Source organism: Phycodurus eques, chromosome 9 (genome assembly GCF_024500275.1).
Source record: "Phycodurus eques isolate BA_2022a chromosome 9, UOR_Pequ_1.1, whole genome shotgun sequence".
In the NCBI taxonomy this organism is placed as follows: Eukaryota; Metazoa; Chordata; class Actinopteri; order Syngnathiformes; family Syngnathidae; genus Phycodurus; species Phycodurus eques.
Window position 1 is genome coordinate 4,652,314 of NC_084533.1, and position 27,033 is coordinate 4,679,346.

General features: G+C 43.4%; 1 protein-coding gene across 1 annotated transcript in view; it reads left to right on the plus strand.

The window, feature by feature from the left end:
* trappc11 (trafficking protein particle complex subunit 11) overlaps nucleotides 1-26,795 on the plus strand; it is a 172,304-nt gene extending 145,509 nt beyond the window's left edge. Inside the window, 6 exon segments of the mRNA XM_061685194.1 lie at nucleotides 325-478; nucleotides 3,855-3,966; nucleotides 10,884-10,975; nucleotides 11,285-11,418; nucleotides 25,399-25,563; nucleotides 26,278-26,795. Of these exon segments, the coding sequence (XP_061541178.1) occupies nucleotides 325-478; nucleotides 3,855-3,966; nucleotides 10,884-10,975; nucleotides 11,285-11,418; nucleotides 25,399-25,563; nucleotides 26,278-26,322 (702 nt within the window). The 3' untranslated portion in view covers nucleotides 26,323-26,795.
* The last annotated feature ends 238 nt before the right edge of the window (nucleotides 26,796-27,033 follow it).

A 27,033-nucleotide genomic window follows, 5' to 3' on the forward strand; every position in this document is an offset into this window, starting at 1 on the left:
AATCCAGAGGCACTGTCCCCGATGTCCACGCGATGTTGCAGAGATGTGTCAACAAGGACAGCCTCACAACATCCAGAGCCTTTTGGAACTCCGGGCGAATCATCCACCCCCAGGGCCTTGCCACCGAGGAGCTTGGAACACACAAACCCCTCCACCACAATAAGGTGACGGCTCAAGGAGGGGCATATAAACGGCCATCTGGGTCACTCCAAAGTGACCCAAGACATTTTTTTCTGATTTGGCAATATATAAATAAAATTGAATTGAATTGTTCATTTGCTGGATGAGTTTGTGTATCTTAAACAAATCTTTTGTTCTCTGCAGTTTGAGCCACTGGAGCAGATAGCAGTGGACATTCCCTTTCTGATGTTAACAGAGGTCCAGTCATCATCCCCCTGGCCCCTGCTCTTGGCTTCCTCATCTCTGCAGAATATAGGAATAACAAACACACAACACCATGAGTTCCAGTTGCAGGACGGTACATACATAATTTTAATTATTAGATATTTGTTGTATTCTACTAGTTCGATACTTTGGTTTTTGGCCTACAGCCTAAATTGCAAATGGACTACCCAAATTTTATTGCTGGCCTTATTTTTTTTGGGCGGGGGGGATAAAAATCAATGTGTGATTTTCTGTCAAATCATGTTCAACCTATATTTAATTGAATACACTACAAAGACAAAATATTTAATGTTCAAACTGATAAACGTGATTGTTTTTAGCAAATAATCATTAACTTTGAATTTTATGGCTGCAACATGTTCCAGAAAACCTGAGACAGGTAGCAAAAAAGACTGAGAAAGTTGAGGAATGCTCATCAAACACCTGTTTGGAACATCCCACAGATGAACAGGCTAATTAGGAACAGGTGGGTGCCATGATTGGGTATAAAAGGAGCTTCCGTGAATTGCTCAGTCATTCACAAGCAATGATGGGGCGAGGTTCACCTCTTTGTGAACAAGCGCGTGAGAAAATAGTTTAAGGACAATGTTCCTCAACGTACAATTGCAAGGAATTTAGGGATTTCATCATCTACGGTCCATAATATCATCAAAAGGTTCAGAGAATCTGCAGAAATCACTGCATGTAAGCGGCAAGGCCAAAAACCAACATTGAATGCCCGTGACCTTCGATCCCTCAGGCGGCACTGCATCAAAAACTGACATCAGTGTGTAAAGGATATCACCACATGGGCTCAGGAACACTTCAGAAAACCAATGTCAGTAAATACAGTTCGGCGCTACATCCATAAGTGCAACTTGAAATTCTACTATGCAAAGCAAAATCTATTTATTAACAACACCCAGAAACGGCGCCGGCTCCTCTGTGCCCGAGCTCATCTAAGATGGACTGATGGAAAGTGGAAAAGCATTCTGTGATCTGACGAGTCCACATTTAAAATTGTTTTTGGAAATTGTGGACGTCATGTCCTCCGGGCCAAAGAGGAAAAGAACCGTCCGGACTGTTATGGACTCAAAGTTCAAAAGCCAGCATCTGTGATGGTATGTGGCTGTGTTAGTGGCAATGACATGGGTAACTTACACATCTGTGAAGGCACCATTAATGCTGAAAGGTACATACAGGTTTTGGAGAAACATATACTGCCATCCAAGCAACGTCTTTTTCATGGACGCCCCTGCTTATTTCAACAAGACAATGCCAAACCACATTCTGCACGTGTTACAACAGGGTGGCTTTTTAGTAAAAGAGTGCAGGTACGAGGCTGGCCTGCCTGCAGTCCAGAACTGTCTCCCATTGAAAATGTATGGTGCATTGTGAAGTGTAAAATAGGACAACGGAGACCCCGGACTGTTGAACAGCTGAAGCTGTACATCAAGCAATAATGGGAAAGAATTCCACCTACAAAGCTTCAACCATTAGTGTCCTCAGTTCCCAAACGTTTATTGAATGTTGTTAAAAGAAAAGGTGATGTAACACAGTGGTAAACATGACCCTGTCCCAGCTTGTTTGGACCATGTTGCACCCATAAAATTCCAAGTTAATGATTATTTGCTAAAAACTATAAAGTTTATCAGTTAGAACATCAAATATCTTGTCTTTGTAGTATATTTATTTAAATATAGGTCGAACATGATTTGCAAATCATTGTATTCTGTTTTTATTTATGTTTAACACAATGTCCCAACTTCATTGGAATTGAGGTTGTAGTTTCATTAGAAAAGAAAAAGAAAAAAGTATACTGAGTCATTTATGTGGTCTACCAGTATTTAAATGCACTGTAGTATTTAGTAGGTCACAGTCCAGACTCCAAACATGACAAAATCATTACTTTTCATGCACACTTATACTGTGTCATTGCCACATTCCTAACAAAATTATTGGAAAGTTATTTTAAACATTTTCTTTATCAAAATATGGGTTTGTTTTTCTTTTTTTTCAGTGCATTAGTTTAAACAACATAGGTTGTTGGTGTACACTCGATGTTTGTCCCTTCAGGCTTGTCATAGCTCTTTACTCCTCCCTCTCCCCCCAAGTATATTCTGTTGCAATGTGCATTGTTTTTCATTCTGAAGAGTGATATTGTAAACGCAGCAGGTGTACATTATTTCCTGTGTCCTCATACATAGTTACAACAAAACTGGACTGCTCAATTTGTTGTTAGAAGGATTATAATTGACCGTAACATTGTTTCTAATCTTATTAGCATGTCCAACCAGGTCACTCTGCTGGTCACTTTTTAATATTACAGTGGATTCGCTGCATATCACAGGACCCTGCAATGTGACTAAGTTATGGCGTACATTACGATGATAATGCTCAGGCAATATATCGTGCAGCCCTAGATCAATAATTACAGACATATTTAAACCCTTTTCTCACGTTTTGCCAAACAAAAGTAAAATTTCATCATAAACCGTGAATCAGAATGGAGCCCGGCAGCGCTGTCTTATGCATGCTGTCTTGACGTAAATGCCCAGTGACGTCATCGTTTACGTGCACATGGTCACTTCCAACCAGAGCTCATACGCCATGTAGATGTTGTTTTTAACTACTTCTAATTTGTTTTCATCAAGCAGTTGTTTTGATAAAAGCGGAAAAACAATCCCAACTACTGTGCTAAATAGACGACGGACCTTGATAAATGACGTGACGTTTATGTCGATGTGCGCATGTCACACGGCTGTTCTCCATTTTCTACATGTCGTTTACTATACAACAACTGCTGTTGTCACTCTGGAATTACTCCGCCACCACCTCGTATTGGATCCGCCCTCTATCGTTATAGCCTGCTGCTGTCCGAATTGAGCATTTTTCAGTTTGAATGTGTTAGCCGTCGCCAGTGCCTCATGTAAAAAAAAATTGATGGTTTGGTCAATGGCGCACTGCGCTCTGCTCAGTGCAGTGTGAAAATACCTTTAGACAGCATTTTTCTGGCCATGGTGAAATTAGCCGGTTTTGGCTGAGGACCCTTTTGAGGACTAAATTGGATGGATGGATAGATGGATGCACGTTTAAGATATTTTATGGTTTAAAGAGTGGCACAGTTGCAGTTGGGAGTGTTGGTGCAGACACATCTGATGTGTTTTGTAATCCCAATTTACAACTGTAATTAATTAATAATCTGGAATGTGAGCTATGAAAATAGCCCTTGGCACTGGCTAATGAAATAGTGCAAACAAAAACAAAAAATAACTGATGATATAAGTATATTCTGCAAAAAATCTTTTTTCCAATTTTCCTTAATGCTTTAAAACAATAAAATGTCATCATGTGGAACATTTCGGGGGCTAAATCACTCTATATGTTGATGACACTAAAACAACCAAACCAAGAGAACCTAATAAATCAGGTTTTAAGGCATTAGTTTAACTGTGTGCTATTGTGTTCAGTGATTCTGCAGAAAGATGAGTGTGCAAGTGAATGTTTCTGTCTTCGGTGTCCACCACTGGCCAACAACAATAACGCTGTGGCTACTGGACAGTACCTCATATCATGGAGAAGGTACATGCACCCACACACACACACACACACACACACGTAGACTCACACACTTATTTCCCAATTTAATTCAACCCAAGTCAAGTTTATTTGTATAGCCCATAACCACAAAATAGTCTCAAAGGGCTTCACAGGCCCACAGTTGGCAATGATTGACGGCATTGCCTAATCTAACAACCCCCCCCCAATCCGTGCAGCAAGATGCTGTACAATGTACATTAAAATGGCAAAAGAGTCCATGAAAGAGAAATGGCGTGGCAGGTCGACTCCTTCGGGAAAGTGTTTCTGCCTCAGGACCTGGCCCAGTCGGTCAAAGCAGAATCCTCGATGGCAATGACTCCAAGGAAAGTGGTCCACTTCAAATCCCAGTTGGTCGGTGCAGAACCCAAACAGCAACAGTCTCAGATTCGGTCAACGTCACCTAGCCCTCTCTCCGAGCAGGAGATAAGGGGGAGGAGATATGAGAAACGGAAAACTGCAAGATAGAATGGCAGTGGTGTTGTAGATCGGATAACGAGAACTTCAAATGTTTTAAAGTTGATGTTTAGGCTAGTGCTAAGGTTGCAAACGTAGTTGAAGATGAGGGCAACGCCTTCTCCCTTTTTAATAGGACGTGCAACGTGAACACACAAAGTTTGGGGGAGACGCCTCATTACGTGGTGAAAACTCATTTGTTTTTAATCAAGTTCCACAAAGAGCAGTCATATTAAAATCATGGTCTCTGATAAGATCATTGACTGGTAAAGCTTTTGAGGAAAGTGATCTAATATTCAAAAGACCAATTTTCATTGAAGTGGGCTGATCAGTTCTTTTTGCGCCCAGAGTATTCTTAGTAGTAATATTAATTTTGCATCGTCTAGAACCCTTATTATACAACCCCAATTCCAATGAAGTTGGGATGTTGTGTTAAACATAAATAAAAACAGAATACAATGATTGGCAAATCATGTTCGACCTATATTTAATTGAATACACGACAAAGACAAAATATTTAATGTTCAAACTGAGAAACTATATTGTTTTTAGCAAATAATCATTAACTTAGAATTTTATGGCTACAACACGTTCCAAAAAATCTGGGACACGGTCATGTTTACCACTGTTTTACATCACCTTTTCTTTTAACAACATTCAGTAAACGTTTGGGAGCTGAGGACACTAATTGTTGAAGCTTTGAATGTGGAATTCTTTCCCACTCTTGCTTGATGTACAGCTTCAGCTGTTCAACAGTCCGGGGTCTCCCTTGTCGTATTTTACACTTCATAATGCGCCACACATTTTCAATGGGGGAACGGTCTGGACTGCAGTCTAGTACCCGCACTCTTTTACTACGAAGCCACGCTGTTGTAACACGTGCAGAATGTGGTTTGGCATTATCTTGCTGAAATAAGCAGGGGCATCCATGAAAAAGACTGCTTAGGTAGAAGCATATGTTTCTCCAAAACCTGTATGTACCTTTCAGCGTTAATGGTCCCTTCACATATGTGTAAGTTACCCATGCTATTGACACTAACACAGCCCCATACCGTCACAGATGCTGGCTTTTGAACTTTGCATCCATAACAGTCCGGATGGTTCTTTTCCTCTTTGGCCCGGAGGACACGACGTCCACAATTTCCAAAATCAATTAGAAACACACAGAACACTTTTCCACTTTGCATCAGTCCATCTTAGATGAGCTCGGGCCCAGAGAAGCCGTTGGCGTTTCTGGTTTTGCTTTGCATAGTAGAGTTTCAAGTTGCACTTATGGATGTAGCGCCGAACTGTATTTACCGACATTGGTTTTCTGAAGTGTTCCTGAGCCCATGTGGTGATATCCTTTACACATTTTGATGCTGTGCCGCCTGAGGGATCGAAGGTTACGGGCATTCAATGTTGGTTTTTGGCCTTGCCGCTTACATGCAGTGATTTCTCCAGATTCTCTGAACCTTTTGATGATATAATGGACAGTAGATGATGAAATCCCTAAATCCCTTACAATTGTACGTTGAGAAACATTGTCCTTAAACTGTTCGACTATTATCTCACGCACTTGTTCATAAAGAGGTGAACCTTGCCCCATCTTTGCTTGTGAATAACTGGGAAGCTCCTTTTATACCCAATCATGGCACCCACCTGTTCCCAATTAGCCTGTTAACCTGTGGGATGTTCCAAACAGGTGTTTGATGAGCATTCCTCAACTTTCTCAGTCTTTTTTGCCACCTGTCCCAGCTTTTTTGGAACATGTTGCAGCCATAAAATTCCAAGTTAATGATTATTTCCTCAAAACAATAAACAATGAACATTAAATATCTTGTATTTGTAGTGTATTCAATTAAATATAGGTTGAACATGATTTGCATGATCTGTTTTTATTTATTTTTAACACAATGTCCCAACTTCATTGGAATTGGGGTTGTATTTAGAGTTGCTATGGGCGCGGCGAGAGATTAATACTGCAGGGATGTGGTAGTTCTTTCTCAACTTGTCATCGGTAAAATTAACCAGAGAAAAGTGCTTAAACTCATCGCACAGTACTGTCTGAGAAGAAAGCATAACAGTCTGCAATGCATTAGTGGGCAGTGGATCAGAATGTGTCGTTTGTCTCTCTATACTACAGATAGGATTATGTGTGTTGTTACAGTCCAGCATAGCGCTAGTTAGCCTTAACCTTACAGACTCCACACCCATTCTAAGAGGCTCGCTAATCACCTGTGTCCTGGCATGCTCTAATGTGTACTGTCATGGAAACCTCAAACAATAATCTATGTTTCTAGAAGAAGTGATGGCGCCTCCCCATTAGGGCAAGTGGCCAGTGACAATTACTCAATGCCGACATCTTTCTGGCGCGATTAGAAATCCCGACTATGTTCTTCTTTGTAATCTCTGCTTGCCTCATCCTTGTATCATTGGAGCCGACATGTATCACTATATCCGAGTAGCTAATGTTAGCCCCATGCTGGTGTTTAGGCCTATTGCAGGTCAGCTCCCTAAGGCTAGCTTCAATGTCGGGTGCTCTGCCCCCAGGAATACACATTACAGTGGCTGGGTTTTTAAGCTTGATGGTACGAGTGATAGTCGGACTCGCCTCCACCCACAGCTTGGGCTCTGGTACCAGTCCTCTCGAGAGGGGTTGGACTCTCTTCCACTCTGGAATTGCCCACGGTGAGAGGCGCCGAGCAGGTGTGGGTATACTTATTGCTCCCCGGCTCAGCGCCTGTACGTTGGGGATCACCCCGGTGGATGAGAGGGTAGCCTACCTCCGCCTTCGGGTGGGGGGACGGGTCCTGACTGTTGTTTGTGCCTATGCATCAAACACCAGTTCAGAGTACCCACCCTTTTTTGAGTCCTTGGAGGGGGTGCTGGAGAGCGGTCCCGCTGGGGACTCCATCATTCTGCTGGGGGACTTCAATGCTCACGTGGGCAATGACCGTGAGACCTGGAAGGGCGTGATTGGGAGGAACGGCCCCCCCGATCTGAACCCGAGCGGTGTTCTGTTATTGGACTTCTGTGCTCGTCACGTATTGTCCATAACGAACACCATGTTCAAGCATAAGGGTGTCCACACGTGCACTTGGCACCAGGACACCCTAGGTCGCAGTTCGATGATCGACTTTGTGGTCGTGTCATCGGACTTGCGGCCGCATGTCTTGGACACTCGGGTAAAGAGAGGGGCGGAGCTGTCAACTGATCACCACCTGGTGGTGAGTTGGCTCCAATGGTGGGGAAAGATTCCGGTCCGACGTGGCAGGCCCAAACGTATTGTGAGGGTATGCTGGGAACGACTGGCGGAATCCCCTGTCAGAAGGAGTTTCAACTCCCACCTCCAACAGAACTTTGCTCATGTTTCGGGGGAGACGGGGTACATCGAGTCCGGGTGGACCATGTTCCGCGCCTCCATTGCTGAGGCGGCCGACCGAACCCGTGGCCGTAAGGTGGTCGGTGCCTGTCGTGGCGGCAATCCCCGAACCCGTTGGTGGACACCAATGGTGAGGGATGCCGTCAAGCTGAAGAAGGAGTCCTATCGGGCCTTTTTGGCCTGTGGGACTCCTGAGGCAGCTGATGGTTACCAGCTGGCCAAGCAGAATGCAGCTTTGGTGGTCGCTGAAGCAAAAACTCGGGCATGGGAGGAGTTCGGTGAGACCATGGAGAAAGACTTCTGGACGGCTTCGAGGAAATTCTGGTCCACCATCCGGCGTCTCAGGAAGCAGTGCACCATCAACACTGTGTATAGTGGGGATTGGACGCTGCTGACCTCGACTCGGGACGTTGTGAGCTGGTGGGGAGAATACTTCGAAGACCTCCTCAATTCCACCGACACGCCTTCCCATGAGGGAGCAGAGTCTGGGTTCTCTGAGGCGGGCTCTCCTCTCTGGGGTTGAGGTCACCGAGGTGGTTAAAAACTTCCTCGGTGGCAAGGCCCCGGGGGTGGATGAGATTCGCCCGGAGTTCCTCAAGGCTCTGGATATTGTAGTGCTGTCCTGGTTGACACGCCTCTGCAACATCGCGTGGACATCGGGGACAGTGCCTCTGGATTGGCAGACTGGGGTGGTGGTTCCCCTTTTTAAGAAGGGGGACCGGAGGGAGTGTTCCAACTACAGGGGGATCACACTCCTCACCCTCCCTGGTAAGGTCTATTCAGGGGTGCTGAAGAAGAGGGTCCGTCGGGAAGTTGAATCCCAGATTCAGGAGGAGCAGTGTGGTTTTCGTCCTGGCCGTGGAACATTGGACCAGCACTACACCCTTGGCAGGGTCCTCGAGGGTGCATGGGAGTTCGCCCAACCAGTCTACATGTGTTTTGTGGACTTGGAGAAGGCGTTCGACCATGTCCCTTGGGTGGTCCTGTGGGGGGTGCGTCGGGAGTATGGGGTACCGAACCCCCTGTTACGGGCTGTTCGGTCCCTGTACGACCGGAGTCAGAGTTTGGTCCGCATATCCGGCAGTAAGTCAGACTCGTTTCCGGTGAGGTTTGGACTCCGCCAAGGCTGCCCTTTGTCACCGATTCTGTTCATAACTTTTATGGACAGAATTTCTTGGCGCAGCCGAGGCGTAGAGGGGGTCCAGTTTGGTGGCCTCAGTATTGCATCTCTGCTTTTTGCAGATGATGTGGTTCTGTTGGCTTCATCAAGCCGTGACCTCCAACTCTCATTAGAGCAGTTCGCAGCCGAGTGTGAAGCGGCTGGGATGAGAATCGGCACCTCCGAATATGAGACCATGGTCCTCAGTTGGAAAAGGGTGGCGTGCCCTCTCCAGGTCGGGGATGAGATCCTGCCCCAAGTGGAGGAGTTCAAGTATCTTGGGGTCTTGTTCACGAGTGAGGGAAGAATAGAACGGGAGATCAACAGGCGGATCGGTGCAGCGTCTGCAGTGATGCGGACTTTGTATCGATCCATTGTGGTAAAGAAGGAGCTAAACCGAAAGGCGAAGCTCTCGATTTACCGGTCGATCTACGTTCCTACCCTCACCTATGGTCACGAGCTGTGGGTCGTGACCGAAAGAGCGAGATCCCGGATACAAGCGGCCGAAATGAGTTTCCTCCGCAGGGTGTCCGGGCTCTCCCTTTAGAGATGGGGTGAGAAGCTCGGTCATCCGGGAGGATCTCAGAGTAGAGCCGTTGCTCCTTCACATAGAGAGGAGCCAGATGAGGTGGCTGGGGCATCTGATTCAGATGCCTCCCTGGTGAGGTGTTCCGGGCACGTCCCACCGGGAGGAGACCCCGGGGACGACCAGCGTTGGAGAGACTACATCCTTCGGCTGGCCTGGAAACGTTTCGGGATCCCCGTGGAAGAGCTGGATGAAGTGGCTGGGGAAAGTGAAGTCTGGGCGTTCTTGCTAAAGCTACTGCCCCAGCGACCCGACCTCGGATAAGCGGTAGAAGATGGATGGATGGATGGATGGATGGATGGTACGAGTGATGGAGTCACCTGTGACTAAGGTGCGGGAGCCAGTAGACTGAGTAAGAATGGGACTATTCTAAAGGAGTGAATCTGTTATGCGTCTGAACAGGCTCACCGCGGTTAGCTATCAGCTTGGGTCCTGTTAGCAGGATGAGTAGGTCGGCTACAACCTACGCTATATGGTGTGCCCTCCCCATCTAGTTACCAAATGATTCTGCTGTAGTTGGCGGACACGTCCCTCTAGCCTCTCAAGGAGAAGGGTGCAAGTGGTGCACGAGTCCATCGTCGCGTTTATTTGGTCTGAGTATTGGAGGCCAAGTCTGTGCTTGCTGAAGAGCCTCGTCGGTGTCCAGCAATGGTGCGGCTAAAGATTGTAGCCTTGAAAACGGGACTACTCCGCTCTCAAAAATACAAAATAGTCTCACAAAGTAAAAACAAAGGTAAAAGTAAAATGTAAAAACGAGGGAAAAGCATTGAGATCGTCTCTTAACCAATTGAGAGATAAGTGTGCTGACAGCAAGGCTAAAAGAAAGAGCTGCCAGTGCCCAGTCTTTAATGCATCGTGGAGTGAGAATCACATCCTCAAACAGCACTTAAGGTTGCCCCAGATGTGGAGGGGCCACATGCAGCTAAGAGGATTCAGAACTGAAGCGAAATTAACGTTTCTGCTTGACAGGTAAGTTTATCACCTTTTTTAAAGTTTTGTTTATAGGATGCATTCCAAAAAATACATCAAACCCGTAACATTTTGTGTTTTTCAACACATGTAGTAGTGATGGCTAAGATCGGCTTCTTGAACGTGCACGTTCGTACATTCCACTTCTCGTGCATGTTCACGTTAGGGGCGTGGCTTGAGTCAGAGATTCAAGAGTAGAGAGAGTAGTGAAGTGAGGCTACATTCAAATCTTGCTAGCACTGCAAACGTCCCCTTTAAGAGTCACAAAACTCAAACTTGACATGAATGTTACATACCTTATTCACAGTGTTGATGACTGACTATAATACCTTGAGAAACTTTGAGAACTTCATTGCAATTCTCTTCAGACATTCCTCCAGCCCAGGCAGTCCTCTCATCGGCACAACAGTCACTCTGCCACATGCCTTTCTGGAGCCTGTCCCACTTTACATCCATGCTGGTTAGTATACTTATGTGATACTATCTAACATTGAGGTTAACTGGCTCAGTGTGAGTGGACCCTTACTCCGAATAATGGCACCAACCTTTATTGTTTGTCAGAAGTAGAGTTTGACTACTTAAATTTTCTGATGCATGCCATATTTTATTGATAGAATTTGCTGCGAGCCAATAACCCTGGGGTGTGGGCTGCTTATAGGCCTGCAATCTGGAGTTTTGACACCCTAATGCTTTGTGAAAAGGTTTCTGTGTAAATGACTAATGGATGCATAGTCACTCTTTTTTTCATGTTGTCTTCATATTGCTATAGATATCCCTCCCTTTGGGAGAGTCCGAGAGTCCCTTCCAGTTTGTTTCCACATAGAGAACAGAACAGTTCTGGTCCAGGAGGTGCAGATAGCTGTCGAACCATCTGATTCCTTCATGTTTTCTGGACTAAAACAGGTAAAATCTCTCTCTTCTGTCACTAAAAATAGCTAAATTTGTTATCCACAGGCCTCGTTGAAAGACATCCTCTTTTTGATTCTTCCATTGTTTACGCATTATGCATACACAGAGAGATTAAGGACTTGCATGTGGTTCCATTCTTACTCTATTTCAGGGTTTACTCTAAGCAGGCGTCCACGTTGCTGTACATAGCTCTGGCGCATCCTTGGTTGGCGCCCTTGTATGCGTTCAGTCAGCGTCGACTGAAAATAGGTGATAAAATCGCTTTCCACCCCCTACATTTATGATAGATGGAGGCAATCACATCGCCACAAAAGTGTAGATTGTCTATACTTGGACTATTGAAAATGGAAGACTGTCCAACGTCCTGGTTGAGCATGAATGTGCAGAAGGTAGTGTGTGTTTCCATTTAAATTTATAATGATTATGAAAAATGGTCAAAGAATTTGAAAAAAAGTAGTTTATTTAGAATTTCATGTTTACATGATAATAAATAAATCAATAAGTAATAATAAATACCTGCAGCCACAGGTGCCTGTTTCATTTAAAGCATTTATGCTAACCTTCTGTCAATCAATGTTGGTGGGACAGAATTCTCACAGGGAAGAGTGTTAGGAGGCTCCACCAGTGGCGTGTCTAGCCCATTTAAAGAGAATAAAAGCACCCCCAAAATTTTAGAGACCTTTAGATGTATTATTTTTTACTGTGTCCTTATTTTATAAATATTATATAAGCTAGAATGTTTTAAGAACCGCGCCATGGTGGATGACTGGTTAGAGTGTCTGCCTCACAGTTCTGAGGTCCGGGGTTCAATCCCCGACCCCGCCTGTGTGGAGTTTGCATGTTCTCCCCGTGCCTGCGTGGGTTTTCTCCGGGCACTCCGGTTTCCTCCCACATCCCAAAAACATGCATGGTAGGTTAATTGAATACTCTAAATGGCCCGTCGGTGTGAATGTGAGTGCGTATAGTTGTTTGTTTATATGTGCCCTGCGATTGGCTGGCAACCAGTTCAGGGTGTACCCCGCCTCCTGCCCGATGATAGCTGGGATTGGCTCCAGCACTTCCGCGACCCTTGTGAGCATAAGCGGCTCAGAAATTGGATGGATGGATGGTTTAAGAAACATATACTACTTGGTTGAAACGTAATATTTTAAGAAGAAAAATACAGGATTCCCCATGCCTTAAAAATGTTTGATCCACCCATCCCTCCCATCTCTCCTGGACTGTATTCTGAGTGGCGAACGGGCTATGCAGATCATAAATTCCTTCTAGTGAGTAGTGATTTTCATATATGTAGAGTTGGGAAGTAACGCACTACATTTGCTCTGTTACATTTACTCAAGTAATATTTTTACGGTGCCCCTGAAGTGCAAAACACAACAGCAAATAACTAAACACAATGGCAAATAAAAAACACAACAGAAAATAACTAATCACTACAGCAAATTAAAAAGCGCAACAACAAATAACTAAACACAGCAGCAATTCAAAAATACAACACCAAATAACTAATCACAACAAGAAGTAACTAAACACAAGAGCAAATGAAAAATCACAACAGCAAAGAAAAAACACGACATTAAGCTACCGGAAAAGGTAAGTACTAGTTGGGGATAAGACTTATTGCTGATTGGATGAAACTACAAGAGGAGGTAAGTAATGTTGATGGAGATGAGACTCATCGCTGATTGGACATGAGGGACGACTTGATTGGACAACGACGTCTGTGCAGCTCAACCTCTTTTAAATGTGTTGTCAGCATGTGCATATTTATTTGAATGTCGTTCTATAGTCCTGAGCATATCGATGCACCTCGTAGGTATGTGTAATGGGAGCAAGCTAGGTAGACGGTGTGGATGCACATTAAGAAACCCCACTCCCCAATCCTTAAAAGTGGTGTTCGAAACCCAGTGTGGTCGACCGCGCAGGAAATTTCACAGTAGTTATGTAACACAGAGCCACAAAATAAAACGATTACATCAGTCCCAAGTCAAAATATTATTTGATAGCAATTTGAATAACCGGTAATGCTCATTTAAAAACCACACCAGATGCGGAATAACATAATGGTCAAAGCGTCCAATCAAGTCCTCCCTCTCATCCAATCAGCGATGAGTCTTATCTCCCTTATCCCTAGCTTAATGTTGTTGTTTTTTCATTTCCTGTTGTGATTTTTCATTTGCTTTTGTGTTTAGTTACTAGTTGTTGTGATGAGTTATTTGCTGTTGTGTGTTTTGATTTGCTGTTGTGTTTAGTGACCCAGAAGGTCTGGAAGTCTCCTCAGGACCCGCACAACGTGACTGGGGGAAAGAAATTGATGACTGTTAAACAATGGAACAGATCTTCTTTTATCAGCTCTATAGATGCCGGTCAGCAAACGCAGAAAGAGACCTCCGGTGTTACAGAGAGGTCCCGCTTCACTCCTCATTAATGGAACATGATCACCACCAGTGGTGACCAAAGACACTGCAAGTTGGACTCCTCCTCACTACACTGTGCTCTCTCTTCACCGCACTCTCTTTTCAAAACAGGACAGCAGGTGGTGGAGATTGACTATCCATCCATCCATCCATTTTCTGAGCCGCTTCTCCTCACTAGGGTCGCGGGCGTACTGGACCCTAACCCAGCTGTCATCGGGCAGGAGGCGGGGTACACCCTGAATTGGTTGCCAGCCAATCGCAGGGCACATAGAAACAAACAACCATTCGCACTCACAGTCATGCCTACGGGCAATTTAGAGTCTCCAATTCATGCATCTTTTGGGGATGTGGGAGGAAACCCACGCAGGCACGGGGAGAACATGCAAACTCCACACAGGCGGGGCCAGGGATTGAACCCGGGTCCTCAGAACTGTGAGGCTGACGCTCTAACCAGTCGGCCACCGTGCCGCCGGAGATTGACTAAATCAGTGAAAAAGATGGTGACTTTTAACCACCAAGTCTTATAGTGAGACTGTGTTCGAGGGAGCATTAAAACAGGCACTCAACGCAAGTGCGACCAGATGGAATGGAACCAGTCGTCTACCGTGCCGGCGTTATTACTATTACTATATTATTATTTCAGAGAAATGTTGTCCACCCGAATAAGTCTTGGGTAAAATTTAATTTGGAATTTTCTCCACTTAGGTCCTACACTTTGATTTGGAGGCCTTTATCATCATAGTGCTTCTTCATTTTATGTCAGTTCAAGGTTGTCTTAGTTTTAATAGGAGCACCAGCATCCATGACATTTGAGATTTTCCAGGTGAAATTATCTAAAAGTTCATCAAATGTCTTAGCATTCACAGTTGATGACATAGCTCTGGTCACCACAAACTTAGCGCTGGTAATATATGTACCTTTTCTAAATAGACACAGGGGTTATCTGAACTTTTGGAAAAATCTGTATTTCAAAGAACACAAAAATGATCAGGAATACCCAAGTCCTCAATATCAATTGATGAAATATCGACATCCTTTGAGATTACTAGGTCTAAGATGTGACCTTGTGTGTGAGTTGGACTCTATATGTTGAGAGGTCAAATGTGTCCAGTATGACAGAGTTCTTTTGATTTTTTTTGTTTTCCATGCTATTGTTAACATACATTTTAACGTTTCAACACTTATTCAAGAAGCTAAAATTTGTTGGTATAGCCTCATTTAGAATGGTGCTACATCTACACTGGGTACTGAAAGTATTCAGACCCCCTTAAATTTTTCACTCTTCGTTATATTGCAGCCATTTGCTAAAATAATTTAAGTTCATTTTTTTCACCATTAATGTATACACAGCCCCCCATATTGACAGAAAAAATTGAATTGTTGAAAATTTTGCAGATTTATTAAAAAGGAAAATGAAATATCACACAGCCATAAGTATTGAGACCATTTGCTGTGACGCTCATATATTTAACTCTGGTGCTGTCCATTTCCTTTATCATCCTTGAGATCGTTCTACACCTTCATTGGAGTCCAGCTGTGTTTGATTATACTGATTGGACTTGATTAGGAAAGCTACACCTGTCTATATAAGACCTTACAGCTCACAGTGCATGTCAGATCAAATGAGAATGATGAGCTCAAAGGAAATGCCTGAAGAGCTCAGAGACAACGGCAAGTGGCAAGGCACAGATCTGGACAAGGTTACAAAAAACATTCTGCTGCACTTAAGGTTCCCAAGAGCACAGTGGCCTCCATAATCCTTGTTTGGGACGACCAGAACCCTTCTTAGAGCTTGCGAGAAAGTTCTACAAAGTCAACCATCACTGCAGCCCTCCACAGTTGGGGCTTGATGGTAGAGTGGCTCGACGGAAGCCTCTCCTCAGTGCAAGACACATGAAAGCCTGCATGGAGTTTGCTAAAAAAACACCTGAAGGACTCCAAGATAAGGAGAAATAAAGTTATCTGCTCTGATAAGACCAAGATAGAACTTTTTGGCCTCAATTCTAAGTGGTATGTGTGGGGAAAACCAGGCACTGCTCATCACCTCTCCAGTACAGTCCCGACAGCGAAGCATGGTGGTGGCAGCTTCATGCTGTGGGGGTGTTTTTCAGCTTCAGGGACAAGGACTACTGGTTGTAATCGAAGGAAAGATGAACTGACTGTACATTCTGTTAATCATGTTTCATTAAGTAGCAAGAAGTCTATATCATTGGTCGTAATGATTTCATTAATCGTTGATTTATTACACCCTGACCTGATATTGAATAGAGCTAACCTTGCAGAGATAACTGGAGACAATAATTTGTTAGGTTGACATTTTATCCTCACTAACCTTGTAGCTCTACTTTCTTTGTGCCTCATTTCATTAACCAACTTTCTGACCTTTGCAATTACTGGGATAAACAAATGCCTGCTCTCCACAGGGGTGTGACTTATTCTGGAGAAAAATGTGTATATCTGATTTGCAGCCATAATCCTGTACATATCAGTCAGACTCGCAGTTAAGATTCTTCATGGGTGGAAGAGGTGCCCTTTGCACCTTAGTGGATTGTGGTTTCGGCTGAGGGGGGATGGGAGGTAAATATGGATGTGATGAGAGTTGGATTCCAACATTGTCAAGGTTCTTCATCTTGTCAGTGAAATCCAGGAGTCATTTAGGCTAGATGAAAGTCAGTTTTGTGTTGGGCTTTGCTCTAATTTGGGGGGTGATATTTCAAGAGCTGCTGTATCTGTTTCTCCTCCGATTGGTTTGGTGAAGCTGGAAAGTCCTGTGCCACTTGTCCTTCAGCCACATCATCGATTCCAATCTTTTCCTTACGTGCAGTTGATGTACATAGTAAAAAATGCTGGCGGCCAGCAACTTAACCCCTTGTTTATTTAGACAGAAACCGTCTGCCTTGTAGGGGTGTCTGTAGAAATTGTCAATGAAGCTCACGTATAGAGCAATACACATCTATTTATGCCATTTATTTAAAATCATGAGCCTGCTGAAATGTTCATTTCCAAGACATTACGCTTTGGTCAGGAGATAAATGAAATCTTGTTTGTGCCCCTGATTGCTGCTTGACAAAATCCAGGGCCCCTATGTGTATCGTGACAGATTTAACAGTTGGTTGCTCATTAGTGATCTTCATGATTTTCTTAGTGATATTAGACACCATGTGGTTGGTAAAACACCCTACTTTGGTGGTGTTCTTGCTGCAAAAACATTTTACATCATTGACAGCTCCATCACCAACTGTTAGCGTTTGGGTGCTATTTCTGTTGTGGTATGATTTTAGTTTCATACCTTTCAGTGGTGGTGGGGGATGAGCGTTCTTTGCTAGCGTCTTGCAACAGTGGATCATATCTGTTAGTCGGAGGTCTGTGTTTTGCACTGGCTTGTTCCTCTTTTCTTGCCCTTCGCTGTAACCACCATCCACGGCCGCTCTCTTGGTGTTTAAGAATCACCCAGTGCAGGCCAACCCGATCCTTCAGTAATCTGCTGGTATTCTGTTCTCCCTTTTGGACGCTGTCCCATATCTTTCGGCTTTGTTCCCAGTAAATTCCAGAGATGATCCACTGCCTTTTCCACAGTTTACATTTTCCCTCTTTATGAAGCTAACTACCTGTCTGTTAGCCTGCTCCTGTCCACCACTTTGAGATGTTGGTAAGGTGGTTTCATTCCCCAAGGCGGTGCATTTACATCTCCATTACTGCCATCTTCTGAAGAAGTTTGTGATAATCTTCAGTGGAAAAGAGGAGGCATCTTGTTACTGGTCTTTGCTGCTAATAGCAGACTTGTGCTAATTAGCAGGCCACGCTCACGGAATGGTGAGGGGGTATCGAAAAATGTTGAAATATGGCCACAACTGACTGTATCTACAAAAAGTACAGTCCCACAGGTTTAAAAATATTAAGGAGTCGCTGCTTCTGGTTTCTTCAGGAGAAAGAAAAACAAGCTTATCAGCAAGAAAAATGTAAACAAAAGGGGAGAGCGAGCAAAGCAAGCAAGAACACTATACGGGTGCAGGAAGCAAAAAGATAGAGCTCCTGTGTTTCTTATATTTGGCTGAAGAGGAGAAAAATTAAAACGAAGATACAATGTGCAACCACTGATCGTGAATACACTGCAAAAAAGCCTGTCAAGAAACAAACAACATTTCCTCAAATTTGGTCAAATTTTCTTATTTTGAACCCAAACAAATGTGCCAATGGGATAAGCAAAATTTGCTTGGCTGGAATTCTTAAAATTAGCTGATAAATCTTGCACCTTTAAGACAGTAACAAGTCTTGAAATTAAAAAAAAATTGCTAATTTACAAGCAAGAATTTTAAGATGTTTGCTTGAAGAATCTTATCTGTGCGGTCTTTTCCAGAATAAGTCAGACCTCTGTGGAGATCAGGCTTTTTTCATCCCTGTAATTACAAGGGACAAAAAGTTGGTCAAAGAAATATGGCACAAAAAAAGTAGAACTACAAACTTAGTGAGGATAAAATGTGACTCTATCAAACCATTGTCTCCAGTTATCTCTGCGAGACTAGCTCTTTTCAATATCAAGTCACTGGGTAATAAATCAACGTTGATTAATGATGTCATTACAACCTATTGTAGCGGACATGCCACGCAAAAAATGCCACCCGGTACCCCAGCCTCGCACTACCTCGCACTAAATGCAACATCAGACGCAGACTCTAAACGGATCAAAACACAGACATTTGCTTTGCCATGCCGACGCTAGGTGAATCACGGCTGCCTGGCGCTTCAAAGCGGAGACCAAAGGATGCCGAGTTCGCCCTCGGACGCAAAGTTAATTAACTCACCGCCAGTCGAAGGATGCATCAACAAATGCGCCTCCACCCTGTTGTGTACTGCCACTTGGGAGTTGGAACAGGCAACAGAGACACCCACGGGCGACGGTACGACACTACAGACATGGGTTCATAAGACAGTCTGTGACTCGACTGGGAGTTAATATTTTAAGAACTTTACATGAACGCCACTAGTGACTGCATTGCTGCAAACTTGAATGTCTAACGTCGAATATGTTGTTAACTGAACCAGATGAAATGTTCCACCCCACACTACAAACATCACAGGGAAAATAGTAATGATCTTCACACAACATTTGAAACATTCATTACAGGTATGAAAGCGGATGAGCGTGGAACAATGCAGGGTGAGGAAATGGTCTCGTTATCTTCAATCCAATAATTAATATTTTATTCCACTGGTTTTAAACCACAAAATAATCCTAAAATGGAAAAATAACGGCAAAAGGCAGTCCAGCCCTCGGTGTTCGCAAAGGTGGTAGAAAAGGAGGGGGTGGGGGTAAACCCCCCCTTTTTGACCCGCTCCGGTCATAAAAGGGGCCGGAGCTGGGACCAGTAGAGAAGCTTTTTGGAGTTTGGAGTCACACTCAAGGTCACATCTTAGACCTGGTCATCTCTAAGGATGTTGAAATTCTATCAATTGACATTAAGGATATGGCTATTTCTGACCATTTTTGTGTATTCTTTGAATTACAGATTCTTCCAAAAGTTAGGACAACCTCTATGTCTATGAAGAGAAGGTAAATACACTGGGTCCAGAAAGTATTCAGACCCCCTTAAATGTTTCACTCTTTGTTATATTGCAGCCATTTGCTAAAATAATCAAAGATAATTTTTCCTCATAATGTACACACAGCACCCCATTTTGGAAAAAAAAAAAAAAAAAAAAAAAGAATTGTTGAAAATTTTGCAGATTCATTAAAAAAGAAAAACTGAAATATCATACAGCCATAAGTATTCAGACCGTTTGCTGTGACACTCATATATTTAACTTGGGTGCTGTCCATTTTTTGGATCATTCTTGAGATGGTTCTACAACTTCATTTCACAACTCAGTGCATGTCAGAGCGAGAGGTCAAAAGGAACTGCCTGAAGAGCTCAAGAGACAGAATTGTGGCCAAGGTTACAAAAACAAAATCTGCTGCATTTAAGGTTCCTAAGTGCACAGTGGCCTCCATAATCCATAAATGGAAAACATTTGGGATGACCAGAACCCTTCTTAGAGCTGGCCGTCCGGCCAAACTGAGCAATCGGGGGAGAAGAGCCTTGGTTAGAGAGGTAAAGAAGAACCCAGAGATCACTGTGGCTGAGCTCCAGAGGTGCAGTCGGGAGATGGCAGAAAGTCTAGAAAGTCAACCATCACTGCAGCCTTCCACCAGTCGGGGCTTTATGGCAGAGTGGCCCGACAGAAGCCTCTCCTCAGCGCAAGACACATGAAAGCCCACATGCAGTTTGCTAAACCAAAAACATCTGAAGGACTCCAAGATGGTGAGAAATATCTTCTCTGGTCTGAGACCAAGATAGAACTTTTTGGCCTTAATTCGAAGCGGTATGTGTGGAGAGAACCAGGCACTGCTCATCACCTGTGAAGCATGGTGGTGGCAGCATCATGCTGTGGGGATGTTTTTCAGCTGCAGGCCAGGACGACTGGTTGCAATCAAAGGAAAGATGAATGCGGCCAAGTACAGGGATATCCTCGACGCTCCGGACCTCAGACTGGGCTGAAGGTTCACCTTCCAACAAGACAATGACCCTAATCACACAGCTAAAATAACAAAGGAGTCCCTTCAGAACAACTCCGTGACTGTTCTTTAATGTCCCAGCCAGAGCCCTGACCTAAACACAATTGAGCATCTCTGGAGAGACCTAAAAATGGCTGTCCACCAACGTTCACCATCCAACCTGACAGAACTGGAGAGGATCTACAAGGAGGAATGGCAGAGGATCCCCAAATCCACGTGTGAAAAACTGGTTGCATCATTCCCAAATAGATTCATGGCTGTATTAGCTCAACAGGGTGCTTCGACTAAATACTGAGGAATCAGAATCATCTTTATTTGCCAAGTGTGTTAAAAACACACAAGGAATTTGTCTCCGGTAGTTGGAGCCGCTCTCGTACGACAACAGTCAATTGACTGGTAGCGCCTACCTGAGGGAAGGAGCTGGAAGAGGTGGTGACCAGGATAGGGAGGGTCCAAGAGGATTTTGCATGTCTTGTTTTAGTTCTGGCAGCGTGCAAGTCCTCAAGGATAGGTAGATGGACACCGACAATCTTTTCAGCAGTTTTGATTGTCCGTTACAGTCAGAGTTTGCCCTTTTTGTAGCTGCACCAAAGCAGACTGTGACGGAAGAACACAGGACTGATTCGATGACCGCTGTGTCGAACTGCCTCAACAACTCCTGTGTCAGGCCGTGCTTCCTCAGAAGCCGCAGGAAGTACATCCTCTGCTGGGCCTTTTTGAGGATGGAGTTGATGTTGGTCTTCAACTTCAGGTCATGAGAGACTAATTCCCAGGAACTTGAAGGTCTCGACGGTTGACACAAGGCAGTTGGACAGCGTGAGGGACAGCCTCCTTAAGTCAAGCATTCTTACACAAAATAAAAAAAATCACACCAAAAACGTCAACTTTAGGTTTTTTCATTACGTCAAGTTTTTCCCTTGTATTTTGATTCGGTAAGTCCAAAGCACAATTCTCTATGTGTGTTTACCATGTCAAATCAATGTGAATAAATTAAGCAAAAACAATGCAATCGTATGCGTAAACTTTAAACTTTTTATTTATTTATTCTTTTTTTTTACTTAACTAAGGTTGAACTTTTGCATTAACCTTATGCGTTCACTCACTTAAAGGTAACTTGACTATGGCTTAAAGTACATATTATTAATGCACTTCAAATATGTAAAACAAAATCACATTCTCTTACTGAACATCCGCACTGTCAATGTATTTGAGCTCCTAATAGAATGGAATAGTATTTCAGAATCAGAATCAGAATCATCTTTATTTGCCAAGTATGTCCAAAACACACAAGGAATTTGTCTCCGGTAGTTGGAGCCGCTCTAGTACAACAAACAGTCAATTTACAGAACACTTTGGGGACATAAAGACATTGACAAAAAACAATTGTGCAAAAAGATGCAGAGTCCTCTAGCACTTAGAGCAGTTCGAACGACTAATATTGCAATAGTCCGGTGCAATGGCCATTGTGCAAAGGGCGCTGGGACTTCAAGGAGTGTATGCGGTTTAAAGTGACGGGTAGTGCGATCATCTGGGACAATGTCGGTTGTGCAAATGTTACAGATACTCCTCAATCAGTGTGCAAATGGAGCAGATGCTACTCTGGCATGAGTGGCCAGTATATGCAAATAGTGCAGCATGGCGAGACAACTACAGTGAGTGCACAAGTAATACATAATTGGCCCCACAGAAATGTGACAACGAACTCAAGTCAAAAAATTGCCAGCTTGTTGTAATGGAATTATAGGTTAGGTGTTTAAGAAGTTGATCGCAAGAGGGAAGAAGCTGTTGGAATGTCTACTAGTTCTAGTTTGCGTTGATCGGTAGCGCCTACCTGAGGGAAGGAGCTGGAAGAGCTGGTGACCGGGGTGCAGACGGTCCGAGAGGATTTTGCACGCCCTTGTCTTAGTTCTGGCAGCGTGCAAGTCCTCAATGGTGGGTAGGGGGGGTACCGACAATCCTTTCAGCAGTTTTGATTGTCCGTTGCAGTCGGAGTTTGTCCTTTTTTGTAGCAGCACCAAACCAGACTGTGATGGAAGAACACAGGACCGATTCGATGACCGCTGTGTAGAACTGTCTCAGCAGCTCCGGTGGCAGGCCGTGCTTTCTCAGAAGCTGCAGGAAGTACATCCTCTGCTGGGCCTTTTTGAGGACGGAGTTGATGTTGGTCGCCCACTTCAGGTCCTGAGAGATTGTAATTCCCAGGAACTTGAAGGTCTCGACGGTTGACACAAGGCAGCTGGACAACGTGAGGGGCAGCTGTGGCGAAGGATGCCTCCTGAAGTCCACGATCATCTCTACCGTCTTGAGCGTGTTCAGCTCCAGGTTGTGTCGGCCGCACCACAGCTCCAGCCGCTCCGCTTCCTGTCGATATGCAGACTCGTCACCGTCCTTGATGAGGCCGATGACAGTGGTGTCATCTGCAAACTTCAGGAGCTTGACAGTCGGGTTCGCTGAGGTGCAGTCGTTCGTGTAGAGAGAGAAGAGCAGCGGAGAGAGGACACAACCTTGGGGCGCCCCAGTGCTGATGCTGCATGTGGATGAGGTGGCCTCCCCCAGCCTGACCTGCTGTGTCCTGCCCGTCAGAAAGCTGTAAATCCACTGGCAGATGGCAGGTGAGACGCTGAGCTGGAGAAGCTTGGTTGAAAGGAGTTCAGGGATGATGGTGTTGAACGCTGAGCTGAAGTCCACGAACAGGATCCTCGCGTAGGTCCCTGCACTGTCGAGGTGTTCTAGGATGAAGTGCAGTCCCATGTTGACTGCATCATCCGCAGACCTGTTCGCTTGGTAGGCAAACTGCAGGGGGTCCAGCAGGGGACCTGTGACACTCTTGAGGTGGTCCAGCACGAGACGTTCAAAGGACTTCATGACCACAGATGTCAAAGCGACAGGCCTGTAGTCATTCAGACTAGAGATTGCAGGTTTCTTGGGGACTGGAATGATGGTGGAGCGTTTGAAGCAGGATGGAACTTCGCACATTTCCAAAGATCTGTTAAAGATCTGAGTGAAGACTGGAGCGAGCTGGTCCGCGCAGACTTTGAGGCAGGATGGGGACACATGGTCCGGTCCTGTTGCTTTGTTAATCTTCTGTTGTTTGAAGATGCGTCTCACATCCTGTTCATGGATGGTTAACGCAGAAGTCAGAGGTGTGGTTGTGGTCGCGGGTGCGGCCGGGTGGGTGTGTGGAGTGAAACTGTCCTTTTCAAATCTGCAATAGAAGGTATTCAAGTCGTTGGCTAGTGTGCTATTGTTCTCAGCTTGGGGGGATCGTCGCTTGTAATTAGTCAATGATTGGAATGCACGCCAGACTGATTTAGAGTCTTTTGCGCTAAACTGTTTTTCCAACTTTGCTGCATAGATCCTCTTTGCAATGTTAATTTCTTTAGTAAGCTGGTTTCTAGCTCGATTATACAGGGCCCTGTCCCCGCTCTGATATGCATCTTCCTTAGCTTGGCGAAGCTGCTTAAGTTTAGCAGTGAACCACGGCTTGTTGTTGTTGAATGTCCGAAATGATTTATGTTGAATGTACCTTAAGATCCCTCATTTGAAAAAAATATTCCACACTCATTTAACTCTGCTTGTTAAGGATTACGTCATTACCAATTAAACAAAATTGCATAATTTAAATGACCAAACTATTTTCGTTTGTGAAACACAAAGATGTATTTCAATCAATAGAGCCATGTAAAATACAACTGCAATACTATAATCCTTTTTTTTAACTGAACATTTTTTTTTTTTAGCAAAAATAACCCTAACTCTAAGCCATGGCCGAGTATGTTTCTCGTGTGTATATTCTTCAGTGATCGCATGAAAATATTTGTTCTTAAATCTGTCTCACAAACTGTATCTCCTCTTGTTGATGGAGTATGTTTCAGGTGTTATCCAGCGTGCTGCAGTCTTTCCTATTTTATTTGAATTGAGCACTTCTGAAACGGAAAACAAAAAGAATGTTCTAAGATTTACAATAATTGATTTTTTAAAATAAGGGACATGTGAAATACTCACCAACTGGGCAAATTACATTGTGCACATTCCCAAACACCACAAAGCCAGACATGTGACCCTGTTCAACAGATTGTGATTACTGTGTTTAGCTGTGCTGTATGATACTGACATCACATGGACCAAGGCGCACGCTGCAAACACGTGGAAAGTATGAATTGATGATCCCCAAGACTAGTATTCTGTGGACCAACAAGATAAAAGTTTAACTTTTTGGAAGGTTTCCCAGACTGATGGAGTTTGATAACGAGATTCGTTCGTGGAGCTGAATGCGTCCAAGAGGAGCTATAGAGAGGGATGAGAGTTGGCGCTAAAAAGTAAACTGAAGCAAGAGAGACGTCTAAATGGGACGACGGAATTGAACCAATCTTTCTGTATGCACTATATGTTACGCCTGGCACACACAAAGATTTTTCCACTCTTAAAATATTTGTTATCTGCTAAAGACCCCACACATAAAGATAAAAGATCGGGCATTGAACAGTTTTGGTCGTCGTGTGTGGTTATTATTTTAGGTTTTGTGTACAGCGGCGACTGTTGTGAAAGCGCTATACAGTATAAAGTTGGGTTGATTAATTTCTCCCACGTTTCTCACATTCTTGAATTTCTTTGGATTTTGACATGATGCCTCTTTTGTAGCATACGTCATATCTAAGAAGGGTGGCAATTTGTCACTTTTTTTCTTTAATATATAAAATCCTTTAGAAACTGCATATTGTATTTATTTCGGTTGACTTTGTGATATATTAAAGTTGGCTTGATTATCAACGTGTGATAAATATACAAAAACATCAGAAAATGGGCAAATACCTTTTCAGTCAATATGGCATTAATGGAACATTCCACCCTCCAAGGTTTGTCTTAATGGACAGTCAAACCTTTGCTTAAACATCGATCCCCTAATAGTATTTTCTGAGGCAAAAACAAGGAGTTGGGTTGTCTGTCTTCCAATCAGTGTCTCTTCACTCTTCATCCTCACAATTTTTTTCCTGTTGTGTGCAGGTGCATCTCCGTATACTTCCTGGTTCAAAGCAACAGATGCTGTATAACTATTATCCGCTGATTGCGGGTTACCAAACATTACCACAACTCAGCATCAGCATGTCTCGCTGTACAACCAATGCATACAACCTCAGACGTTTCCTCCCCCATCGTATCTTTATCAAGGTAAGGCATGTGTTGATTTGCGGAATAGCCATAACATCATATTTTATACGTCTGCTTTTTTTCTATACATGGACAGTGGTGGGTGGGATCATGACCCGTTTACTTTAGTGTCAACATCAATCTGCTGAGATCCGTGCACGAGAGCATGTTTTTTTTTTTCTTTTTTTGACTTAAAAGAAAATTTTATTTTAACTTGTGACCAAATATTTTGCCCCCATCTGTCGGCTACCACTGTAATAAAGTCAATATTACTGGTGAAGACTGATTATGCTCTTATGGCTGACGTGTACAGGTGCATCTCAACACATTAGAATACTTTAGGAGAGGTAATTGTGTTTCAGCATTAAACTTTCAAAAGTCAAACTTATAAATTATACAGATTCATTCAAAACAAGAAAAACAAATATTAAAATATTTTTTACTGTTTCTTATGTAACATTCTAATTTTTTGGAGATGGTAAAACGTAGGGGTTTATTAGCTGTAAGCTAAAATCATCAAAATAATAAATAAAATCATAAAATAGTTTATTGAATGTATATAATATGAGTTTTTGACTTGGACTCCAGAAGTACATAAAGTTTTCTAATTCTGATTTGTTGAGATGTGCCTGTATACATAATACTGAGTAAAACACCTCACTCATTTCCTGTTGTTTGAATTTGATGATGTACAACATGTGTTTTAAATGATCACTGTTTTGTCTTTAATTGCAGCCACAGGGCAAAGAGCTGGACAATGACTCCATTGCTGCAGCTTGAGATTTGAGTTTGATGTACGACTCTTAGAACAAAATATTGTGTAGGATGTCCTTTGGATGATTTTTTTTGTTTTTGTTTTTTTACCCCCAGATGACAGAAATACACTCACATTTAATTTGGGTGTTGTGATGTTTATTAACGGTAATGAACACAATCTAATAAATTAGGGGACTGTCATTGAAGACTAAAATAATAATTATAAATTATAATCTGATACGAACTGTATTGAAACTGGTGTAATGTTTGGCATGTCTTCAAATAAAAATCATGGAAATGCTAAATAAGTGTTTAAATGTATTATTTTCACTATTAACATTTTGAAGAAGAAAAAACAAAAGAGCTACAGATCTCAGTTGCGTATTCTGAGAACAGCTGTCTATGCAGAAATGCCAAAGGGAATATTGGTAGTGAAGAATATAATACTTATACAAACTAAAATGGACCCCCACTATTTGTGGGGCATAGGGACCGGTACAGCACGCAAAAATCTGTGGATAATTGTTGCCCATTTTAATTACATTGAAAAAACTTGTATTTATTATTTATTTTAAACACAAACAATTCTTGAATCTTCTTCTTTTCCTTTCGGCTTGTCCCGTTAGGGGTCGCCACAGCGCGTCATCCTTTTCCATGTAAGCCTATCTCCTGCATCCTCCTCTCGAACACCAACTGCCATCATGTCTTCCCTCACGACATCCATCAACCTTCTCT